General features: G+C 36.0%; 1 protein-coding gene across 2 annotated transcripts in view; it reads right to left on the reverse strand.

Annotated features, from left to right (window-relative positions):
* CCDC91 (coiled-coil domain containing 91) overlaps positions 1-12,378 on the reverse strand; it is a 291,950-nt gene that overhangs the window by 182,917 nt on the left and 96,655 nt on the right. The window contains exons 1-4 of one of the 2 annotated variants that reach the window (XM_080662858.1): positions 6,992-7,034; positions 5,847-6,007; positions 4,315-4,518; positions 3,499-3,603 (exon numbers count right to left, since the gene is read on the reverse strand). In XM_080662858.1, the coding sequence (XP_080518984.1) occupies positions 3,499-3,603; positions 4,315-4,518; positions 5,847-6,007; positions 6,992-7,010 (489 nt within the window). In that variant the 5' untranslated portion in view covers positions 7,011-7,034. Of the gene's footprint in view, positions 1-3,498; positions 3,604-4,314; positions 4,519-5,846; positions 6,008-6,991; positions 7,035-12,378 lie in introns of those variants that run through there. The other variant, XM_080662857.1, reaches the window with a different exon arrangement.

A 12,378-nucleotide genomic window follows, 5' to 3' on the forward strand; every position in this document is an offset into this window, starting at 1 on the left:
ATTAGTGCACACTCATTCAAGAGCATTGAGCCCCCGTTACACCCACATTACATGCCAGGTATTGCTCTAGGTACTAGAAAGGAATGCTCCTGTTTTCATGGAGTTTACACTCTGGTGGGGAAAAAAAAAAAAAAAAACACATCAAAATAAAATAACAAGTGAAGGTAAGTGCTATGAGGAGAGGCAAAAAAGCAAAGAAAAGGGGCTAGGGCATGCTGAACATGTACACAGTTCTCATTTTATATAGCATGGTCAAAGGAAGCATCCATAAGAGCAGGTATCTGAAGTTTCACTGAGACTTATTAAAATATGATTTTCAAAGACTTAAAATGTGACTCATATAAATATAAACTGAACATACATCCCAGATTTATTCTACTCACTTATTAAGACTCAATAAATCAGAAGTTAAGACTGGTTCAAAGTGCATTTGAAGATATATATAGATATAGATATTTATTTATATATTTACATAATTTAAATAACGGGTAGTTAAACAGGAAAGAGTGCTAGGTTAGAGACAAAATTGGTGATTGTCCTATATCTTTTTGAACAAACAGGCATTGCCTCTGGGGAAAAAACATAATTAGCATGTAAAATCAATAAACTATGAGACAAATAAAGTACATTCTCCTAAATAATCCTTGGGTAGGTCTATTAAACAATGTCCCCCTAGACACTGAAAGAACACACTGCAGCCTTTTCCTTATTTTCATGTTGTACATAATTTTTAACAGAGCCATGTAGATATCTGGAGAGAAGGCATTCTAGGCAGGGAGACTGTGACTAAATCATAAACCATTTCCCTCCACTCACCACTCCAACAGCCAAGGAATGCCCTCCCAGACAGGCTCACACATTCACCTGGACCTTATTACCAAGCCTGCTGTAAGTAAATAGCTGGGGGTAAACTGGAAAAGTTGGAGAAGCCAAAGGTTTACACTGGAAGGAGAATGAGAATTAAGACTGGGAAATGATTTGACTTAAATTTTAAAAAACACTAATCTATCTGCTGAAATAAAGACTCATTAAGGAGAAGAGCAAGAGCAGAAGCTAGAAGACCACTTAGGTGACTATTAAAATTATCTAGGCAAATAAACAAGCTGGTCAGATGGAAAAGTGCTATGGAGGAAAAAAGCATCATATGGGAGTGTTGGTACGGGATGTCAGCATTGTCTGAAAGGTCTCATGGAGACTTGAATGGTATAAAAAAGAAAACATGCAGAAAATTAAGAGATATAGGGATCTAAGGATAAAGCAAAATGAGGAGAAAGAGGCAGGGAGAAAGGATAAAAGAGAGTATAGGGCCTTGCAAACCATTTTAAGGACTCACTTGACTTACTTTGAGTGAGATGAGAAGCCACTAAAGATTTCAGAGGAGAAAAATAACAAAATCAACTGTAAGTATTGAACAGATCACAGTGGCTGCAAGGTGGAGAATGGCCCATAGTTAGGCAATGACAGAGCATAAAGATTGGCTAGAAATAAGGAAGGCCTAGAATAGGTTGGTAGCAGTAACCATAATGATAAATCATGGAAACGTGGATATTTTGAAGGTAGAGCCAACAGGTTTCCCTGAAGGAACAAACATGAGTAAGTGAAAAAAAAAAAAAAAAAAAAAAGGGATAAATGCGGTTTTCAGCCTTAAGGAATGGAAAGATAGCATTGCCATTTACTGAGATGGGGAAGAACAGGAAAAAAAAAAAAGTTTATTAAGAAAACTTGAGGAGGCAAAGAGGAGACATTGATTACAATATATAAAAAAGATTAAATATCTCAGTTCAGGAGTTACAGGATTCTAAGCTCTTTTAAAATATAATCTTATATAATAGAAGAGTAATATGCAAATTAACCATCACTCCGCTACACCCGCAAAGCCATGCCCACCAGCCAATCAGGAGCGAATATGCAAATAAACCCAACCAAGATGGCTACAGCCACAGAGAGCAGGAGGGAGGCTTGGGTTTCCCTGGCAATGGAGGAAGCCAAGCTTTCCACCTGCCCTTGCTGGCCTACACCTCCACTCAAGGCTACAAAGTTTCAATGATAGAAGATACATAAACCCAAACAGAAATGGCGGCGGCCACGGAGCTGGAAAGAGCAGGAGGCTAGGGTTGCCCCTGGTGATGGAGGAAGCCAAGCTTTCTGCACACCCTGGCCAGCCCAGGCCTCACTTAAGGCTACAAAGTTTTAATTATAGAAGATATATAAATCCCCAAAAAAATGGCTGCTGCCACGGAGCAAGCAGAAGGCTTGGCTCCGCTCCAGGCTACAAAGTTTCATTGTAGAAGATAAATAAACCCCAGATACCAGGGCCTCCACCTGGGTCGCCAGGGGGTGTGGCCAGCCTGCAAACCACCACAGGCCCCTCGCCCAGGCCGCCCCATGCCCCAAGGGAGCCTCCACCCTGATCCGGGACACCCTTCAGGGACAACCAGCTGGCCCCCACCCGTGTACCAGGCCTCTATCCTATCTAATAAAAGAGTAATATGCAGATTGACCATCACTCCAACACACAAGATGGCTGCCCCCATGTGGACTCAAGATGGCCACCACAAGATGGCCAGCAAGGGAGGGCAGTTGGGAGGGACCAGGCCTGCAAGGGAGGGCAATTGTGGGCGATCAGGCCAGCAGGGGAGGGCAGTTGGGAGGGACCAGGCCTGCAAGGGAGGGCAGTTGGGGGTGATCAAGCCTGCAAGGGAGGGCAGTTAGGGGTGACCAAGCCGGCAGAGGAGGGAAGTTGGGGGCAACCAGGCCTGCAGGGAAAGGCAGTTGGGAGGGACCCAGGCCTGCAGGGGAGAGCAGTAGGGGAGGACCAGGCCTGCAGAAGAGGGCAGTTAGGGGTGACCAGACCTGCAGGGGAGAGCAGTTGGGGGGGACCAGGCCTGCAGGGGAGGGCAGTTAGGGGTGACCAGGCCTGCAGGGGAGAGCAGTTAGGGGCAAACAGGCTGGCAGGGGAGCAGTTAGGCATCAATCAGGCTGGCAGGGGAGTGGTTAGGGGGTGATCAGGCTGGCAGGCAGAAGTGGTTAGGGGCAATCAGGAAGGCAGGCAGGCAAGCAATTGGGAGCCAGCAGTCCTGGATTGTGAGAGGGATGTCTGACTGCCTGTTTAGGCCCAATTCCGGTGGGCAGTCGGACATCCCTCGAGGGGTCCCAGATTGGAGAGGGTGCAGGCTGGGCTGAGGGACACCCCCCCTCCCCCGTGCACGAATTTCGTGCACCGGGCCTCTAGTCACAAATAAATAAAATCAGAATGTCCAAATTCCAAATTTTATCCATCAGAAACAGAGTATTTTTCACCAAATTGAGTCTCAAACAACTAACCCTCACAGATTCATACTTTTCAAAATTACATTAATCATTAATTTCATCCATGTTGGTCAATATTTTTACATAATGATTGTTCATTCATAAAGTGTTTATTGAGCACTATTTGAAATTACATTACATGCTTCATCAAAAGGCTTACACATTAAATCGTAATCACAGGCGGTTTACCTGAAGTTCTTTGTATCTATCTTGAAAAGAAATGGCCTCTTGCTCTTTTTCTTTAAGGAAATCTTTTTCTAAGACACTATGCTTTTCTATCAATGATTCCACATCCTAAAGGAGAAAAACCCAAGCACAAATTATGTAATGGCATGAAATATATTTCGTTATTTCAATGAACATAGCAGAAAATGTTTGATAAGGAAAAAACCCACAGGAAGTATGATTTAAAGTTTAACAATATTATAGATTGTGTGCTTCACTCTCATTTCCAGACCAATATCAAATATTGCTATAACACTAAAATTATTCATGCTAATAAATGAATAAAAGCACCTAAGCCAATTATAATCAACACAGTCTATATCTACATATACTTTAATAAATTTGCTAAGGCCCTTTTATTTTAAGGAAATAGAAATGAAAACATAATTTACTAAAATAGCTGTATATGTAAGTACTCTTGTCAAATATCCCATGATGTCTGACGTTATATAGGAATAAGATAATGTTACAAACCTGCTAAACTATGTAAGAAATACAATACTACCTGCTTTCTAGATAAATAAATATAAACCAGAAAAAAGCATTATTTAGAGAAAACAAAAATCTAGTAAAATATGTTCATATCTTTAAAAGTACACATTTAAGACCAGAGATTTCTTATCAAAGACTTCTAAGTGATAAATTCAAATGACTGGATTAAACCTACAACCAAGAAATGACAGTGTCTTCTTCCCCTGATGAGTTTTTAATGAAACATAGGGATTTTATAAAATTTCCAGAATGTACAATTTAAACATTTTTAGGGAAATGTAAATATACCTTTTTAATTCTCTGTTTTTCTTCCTCAGAAACTTTGAGTTTAATCTCCAAACTTGAAATTTTCTGCTGAAGCTGTATGTTTGATACATTGGCTACAGGATCCTCAGAATCATCCACAAGAGCAATTGTTCCATTACTTTTCTCATCAGTTAAACCCAATGGAAAAAGTGAGATATCCAGATCAGTGTGTGTTGATTGCTGAATCTAAACCACATTAAAAAAAATATATACAAGAGGGAAAAGTTTACACTGTACCAATAATGAAAACATCCAAAGGGCACCAGAAACCACATTTGGAAATTAAGTTGTAGCAAGGGTTCCGAAATTATTTCACCCTTTAAGTAAATCAACAGAAGACCTCAAACTATTACAACAACCTGATCTTTGCAGTAAGACACAAAATTTCCTCTAAACTTTAGAGTTTAAAGCATTTATTATTTTGCAAGCAAAGCACTAAAAACTTAAAACTTTTTCATATGTCTGTAAGTATATAATTAGGAAGAGGCATATCTAATATCAGTTCTTAAATTTACACACACCAGAATTTGCTTATATTTTAAATTGTAAATCGGAATTTTAAATCTATATATATAAAAGCCTAAGCAACCAACAGACCGAAAGACTGAATAACCAAACGACAGGTTGCTATGACATGTACTGACCACCAGGGGGCAGACACTCAATGCAGGACCTTCCCCCTGGTGATCAGTGTGCTCCCACCACGGGAGCACAGTTCAGCTGACAGAGGGGCACCAAACGCAGGGCTCATGGATGGTGAGTGCCAGGCGAGCGCCACTGTGGTGGTGCGAGTCTCTCCTCATCGGGACTGACTAGGTGCAAGCCCATGGCAGACGCAGTGGGGCTGGCATGAACGGGAGCTGTAGGCAGGAGTGGCAGGCGGCGTTGGACTGCCAATTTTGGCTCAATCCCCGTAGGCCACACTGAAGGACCCCACTGGTGCACAAATCCGTGCACCGGGCCTCTAGTTAATTAATAACCTCTAATTAATCATCACTTTCTAGTAAAGATACCAGATAACTTGAGATTGTGTATAGCACCTGGAAAATTTGGATTAAATCCAGGATCTAGCACAAAGCCTGAATCAATATATATTTGAATGAATAAACTCTAAGACTGCAATCTTTTAAAATTTTACTATAAAATTGAAAAGCACACTCTAATACCTGAAAACATACAATAAGCATCCCTGAAAACAGAAATGATTATTCTTTTTTTGTAATTATTTTCCCTTTTGAAGTTCAAGATTTGAAATGTAAATGAAGTCAATTTTAATAAATGGACACTCAAACCATATTTTGGTAACTAAGGTTACTTAAATTCCTTGCAATTGTTCCCCAAAACAAATGTATTATTCAGAATTCTAGATATTAGCCTCAAAGTTAGAGTGTCTACAGAAATATTTTTCAGAAAGTTAAGAAAAGGAATCAGAAAATCTTCAAAAGTTAATTCAATCAGTATACAATTTTTTTTTTAAGCATGCAGATTTCGTATAAAGATAGGCTTGTCCTTACCTGCGCTTTAGGAACAGTTTGACTGACTATGGTGGTGTCTGCATGTGTAATCTCTGGTGATGAAATGATGGGCTCAGAAGCGAGGCAGGCAATGGTGGGAGAAGAGTGGTCATGGTCCAGTACAATCGCAGGAGAAGCTGGAGAAAGATGGACTCCAGATACTGAAGGAAAACAAACAAAAAGAGAAAATAATGAACAGGTTGAAGGGAAGAAAAGAGAGTAGAGAGAGGGAAAGGGAAAAAGGAAAGGAAAGTAAAAGCAAAATGACTGAAAATGAGAATTCCATAACTATTCCTAAAGGGCCATTACCTGAAATCTAAAACTAGTGTTTCTAAATTTAAGATGATATTTCCATATGAGACTCAGCTAAACAAGACAATTTAATAATGTCTTAGTGTTTACATATAACATATTACCATTAGAAGTGCATTTCTAACTCAGAGAAAGTATTTAAATATATTACCTAACTATCAAGTTAGTTCAGAAAAAGCACTGGCATACTTACTAGTGAAAGGCACAGGCACTAACTAGGCACTGAGAAGACAGCAGTGAGCAAGACAAGTCAGGCATCCATGAACTCAATGGTCTGATGACCCAGTATCCAAGTCAAATCAATTATTACAATGAAGTCAGCAAAGGGGAAGAATAATTACTTTAAAATAATTAATACAACTGTCTCAGTGTTAACTTCTTTTTCAACAATAGATTTTTCATATTAAAATCAGTTTGCCAACTTGTTTTTAAAGAAAAAAATGTTGAAATATAATTCTGTAATTAGTTTCCCAACAAAACATTAGATTGTGATTAGATTTCAAATACAAAACATTATTAGATTGTGATTAGATTTCAAATACAAAAGGAAAGCCAATTGACAAGCATGAAATAAAACAAAATATTGATGAAGGCAAAATAAACAGGTTATATATATATATTAGTTTATTTTCAAAGTAATATTACAATTTTGACTAAGGAAATAATGATATTAAAACATTACATATCAATCTATGGGACACATTTATAGCAGTGTTTAGAATTCTTTCTAAAAATTCAAACACATTTATACTATGTATTTCAAAGTTTAAGAAGAGTAAATTATTTTTAGCAGTAATCTATTTATATGTTCTGACTTTCTAAATTATAAAGACCTTTATTCCACATTGGCATCAGTGGCAACGTCAGCGAAGTTCTACCATAAATTCTGGAAGGCAGCTCACAATGGAAATTGCATTTTTGCCTGAAGAAAAATATTTATAAGGTCAATAGGTATTAACAAACTTAAGAATTTATCAATTTCTGATTGGTATCCTACAGGGATCATTTAGTTATCTTATATATACTTTTACTTTATAGCAATATTGTGTTTATAAAATAGTATGTGCCATACATGAGAGGCATTCTAGCTTCTCCCATAGGCATTTCACTATTTTAACTGAAATACAGAAAACTAGAATTTCAATTCATATTTTTACTTGATATATCTGTTTCAGAAATGACTTTTTTCTAATCTTATCTATTCCATATGCTAAGATTTCTCTAAAATGTCAAAATATTCTAACTTCTAACTTTAAATTATAATTTATAACAAAAATATAATTAATTTTAAAAGTATGAAATAAGTATTATAGCATAGTAAGAGTGAATACAACCCTGGTATTAAGACCATAGACTCTGGAACCTAATTGCCATACCAGGTATAGAGCAATAAGCAAGTATACTTAACTTCTCTCAGTTTCCTTATCTGTAAAATTGGCATAGATTTGCCAACCCTATATAATAAAAAGCTAATATGCTAATTAGACTGGACTGCTGAATGACCTTCTGGTACGACCTTCCTAAACAACCAGTGGGTGGGGCCGCGGGGCCGCGAGGCAGCCAGGGCAGCGAGGGCCGAGCCCCTTGCACGAATTTCGGGCATCAGGCCTCTAGTGAGCTATAAATTGACTAAATATGTATAGGTCTTATTATTGTGCTTATATTATTTTCATTATTATTTCAAAGATTAAAATTTGTTAGACAAGTACGTTTAATTCTGGGCATAAAAGTGACTATGATCCTGGATTCAAGAAACTCTTAAAGTATCATTCTGATCTGATACCTGAATATTTTTAAATCTCTATGTTTTTATATTTATACCTAAGACAAGATTTCATGCTGACAAAAGTTAAATTCTCAATCCATAACATCATATGAGGAAAACAAGTAGGGAAAGTGGTAGAATAAAGAAAAGGAGGGACAGAGGGAGGACGTAAGAAAAAAGATAAATACAGGGAAGGGAAAGGGAGAGAGTGAGAGAGGAAAAGTAGGAAGAGGGCAAGAGAGGCATCCTCAACTCAACCTCACTCCTTCCACTAGCTAATGCCACCTATCACACTTTACCTTCATACCCAAATGTTTTATCTCCAACTGATTCCTGTCTCAATTGTCTTCTCACCTAACCCTCATCATTCCACAGAACTCAACAAGATATTAATTTTCCTTTCAGTTACTATTAAATCAAAAGAACACTCTTATCTTTCTTTAGTTCTCCAGAGCACTAATACTAATGACCCTCCTTTACCTGAAATTTCCCTTGGCACCTGTGAACCACTTTATCCTAGACTTCCTCCTAACATTTTGACTAATTTTTCTTGTTTCCTCTCAACCTTAAGATTCACTGTTTTCTTCATGTTCTGATCTCAATATTCACATTATTCTTACCACTTTGAAAACCCATTATTTAAATTTTCACCTATAAGCTCCACTCTGCAGAAGTCCAGATCCATATATTCACCTATCTACTGGACTGTTCCATTTAGCTACCTAGTAGGTACATCAAACTTACCCATCATCTTACAGAAACCTGCTTTGTTTCATGCTTCCCATTTTACTAATAGTATCTCGATGAACTATTTGTCCAAGCCAGAAATGATACTACTAAGGGCTGACTTTATTCTAGTCACACTGTGCTACTAACAGTTACTGATTATGCCATACTGTTAAATACCTCTGTGACCTCACAATATTACTGCTTAAGTAAAACCCATAGCTATAGAGTCAGAAATGGAATTTAATTTCAACAATAACAACTTACGTGTTACACAGCCTTGCGCAAATACAAACTGATGTAAACCAATGATTCAGTATTCTGAAATTGGGGAAATATGTACCTCAAAATGACATTATACAGCTTAAATTAGATAATATAAATAAGCTGCTTGGCTATACCAGATTGGTACATGGTAAACATTCAATAAAAGGAAACTGTCATTAAATTTTTTTTTAACCATTTGACAACATTCAAAAAAAGCCTTTTTAGGACTCTTTTTACCTACTCCATTACCCACCCAACCACAATAAAAGTTTAATCCCCCCGTCCAAATATTACAATTTTGACAAAGAAAATAATGACATTAAAACATTATATACCAATCTATGGGACACATTTGTAGCTATGTTTAGAAAAAAATTATAGCCTTGAACACATCAATTTTAAAAAATGAATTAAATTCCCACTTCATAAACTAAATAGAAACAGAAAGGAAAAGAAAGCACAATACAAATAATAAAGATAATACAGATCTAAGTAAACTTAAAAAGTAGATCTAGCCGAAACCGGTTTGGCTCAGTGGATAGAGTATCAGCCTGCGGACTGAGAGGTCCCGGGTTCGATTCCAGTCAAGGGCATGTACCTTGGTTGCGGGCACATCCCCAGTGGGAGGTGTGCAGGAGGCAGCTGATGTTTCTCTCTCATCAATGTTTCTAAGTCTCTATCTCTCTCCCTTCCTCTCTGTAAAAAAATCAATAAAATATATTTTTAAAAAAAAGGTCTAATTAATAAAAAATTCTCAATGTCTAAAAAAAATAAAATAGTAGATAATTAACAATAAAAGAACAAAAGTACAAATATACAAATTAAATGACAAATGGAACATAATTACAACAGAAGTCTTTAAATCATAAAACTCTAGAGAATTCTCAGTAAATAAATTTTAAATTCTATTTTTGAAAATGTGTAATACATGATCACAGAAGTATAGTTTACAAAAGTTGATCCGATTAGAGCTAAAAAAAAATTAATACCCTAAAATTGGTCCAAAGCATTAAAAATAAAGAAAAACTTCCTTAGCTTACATAACAGTAACATAACATTAATAGCTAAGCCTGATAAAGACAGTACAAAAACAGAATAATTAGAGATTATTAGAGCATCACAAAAAAATAATGAGGCAAAAGTTCTAAATAAAAATGTTAGTAAAGGGAGTCCTACACCATACTGAGAACATGTCATGTAATGAACAAGTCAGATTTGTTCCAGGAATACAAGAGTAGTTCATTATTAGGGAATTCATTAATACAACACCTTATTACTGATAGACTTAAAGAGAAAATGATGTTTTATCTCCAAGACTGAAAATGCTTTTAGTAAAAATGAACACTCAAGAAAAGAGGAATTGATGGGTACTTTCTTGACATAATAAATTCAGACCTTAGTCCTAAAATCTGCATGTTAATTAACGAGAAAAAAGAAAGATCAAATTAGACTAATTCCTCTATGGTCAAAAACAAGACAAGGATGATATGTGTACTATCTCCATACCATTTAACATTGCACTAAAGGCATAAGCCAATGCAATTAGGCAAGAGAAATTAAATGTATAAAAATAGGAAAAGAAGAAAAACTATCTCATATTCCTACTAAAGTCAAACAGTAAACACAATCAGTAAAGTAGAAAGATATAAACTTAATGAATAGAAATGAACAGCATTCATATGTAAAAATAATAACTATTTAGGGGATTTAATGTTAAAGAAAATACTACTTTCCACAGCCACAAAAAATGATAAAATACTGAGGAATAAATTTAGCAAGAAGCATGAGGAAAACTTTAAAACACTTCTAAAGGACTCAAAGGTATACCTGAACAAAGCTAAAGATATCCCTTGTAATTAGTTAGGGAACTAAGTATCATAAAGATGCCAATCCTCCCTTAGTTATTTTACTTTATTTTTTATTTTTAAAATCTTTATTGTTGAGGGTATTATAGATGTACACCCCCCCATTACCCTCCTCCACCCAGTTCCCAACCCACCCCAAGCCTTCACCACCCTAATGTCTGTGTTCATAGGTAATGCATATATGCATATAAATTATTTGGTTAATCTCTTCCTGCCCCACCCTCCCCCTTCCCTTTGAGAATAATCAATCTGTTCCACATTTCCATGCCTCTGGTTCTATTTTATTCATCAATTTTCTTTGTTCATTAGATTCCTTGTTCGTTTATTTTTAGTTTCAATTATTGATAGATATGTATTTATTGCCATTTTATTGTTCATGTTTTTTCTCCTCCCCCTCCTTCTTCTTTTTCTGATTCTTCTGATGATGATGATGCTGTTTCTTTTTGTTACTGCTTTCTCTTGCTGCTTTTAAGATTCTCTCTTTGTCTTTAACTTTTGGAATTTTAATTATAATGTGTCTTGGTGTGGGCCTCTTTGGGTTCTTCTTGTTTGGGAATCTGTATTTCCTGGACTTGTTTGTCTATTCCTCTCACTCAAGGATCTTAATGAGAGCTTCAAGGGTATTAATGAGACTTTTAAGGATCTTAGTGAGAATTTTAAAGACATGAAAAAGGACCAGTCAGAAATGAATAATATACTAACTGAAATAAAGAGTAATTTATAGGGATTCAACAGTAGAGTTGAGGATTTCAAGAATCAAGTCAATGATTTGGAATATGAGGAATAAAAAAACAACCAATCAGAAGAGCAAAAAGAAAAACGAATCCAAAAATACGAAGATAGTGTAAAGAGCCTCTGGGACAACTTCAAGCATACAAACATTCGCATTGTGGGGGTGCCAAAAGGAAAAGAGAAAGAGCAAGATATTGAAAACCTATTTGAAGAAATGATGACAAAAAACTTCCCTTAGTTAACTTATAGACCTAATATAAATCCAATAAAAGTATCAATAAGCTTTTTTTTTAAATGGAACTAGACAAATGGACATTAAACATAACATGGAAGAAGTAAAAATACAAAAAAGACAGGAAAAAAATATATATGAGAATACTAGACCCTCTTATTAATATATACTAATTTAAAAACTATACTAAAATTATACTAACCTTATTAGTATAATACTGCATTAAATCGCATAAAAACATAAGATGCACACTTCATAATTTAAACAGTTTGGTGCAGAAATAAACAGACCAGAAAGTCTAGAAATAGACCCATGTCAGTGTGAAACTTTAGTATATGATAGGAGTGGCATTTCAAATAACCGAGATAAAGATGGGCTTGTTTATAAAAAGTGCCAGGGCAACTGAATAGTCATTTGAAAAAAGATGAGATAAAAAAAATAAACTCCAAATCGATCAGAGAACAAAAAAATTTTTAAGAGAACAGGGGAAATATGAGTGAGTTCCTCTTTACCTTGGGTGTAAAAACAAAAAACAAAAAGAGGAGCTTTTTAACTATGACTTGATTCCAAATATAAGAAAAGATTTATACATTTGACTATAGGATAAATAACAATGTTTTCTGCCAAAAATTG

Source organism: Plecotus auritus, assembly GCF_963455305.1.
Source record: "Plecotus auritus genome assembly, chromosome: 3".
Lineage (NCBI taxonomy): Eukaryota > Metazoa > Chordata > Mammalia > Chiroptera > Vespertilionidae > Plecotus > Plecotus auritus.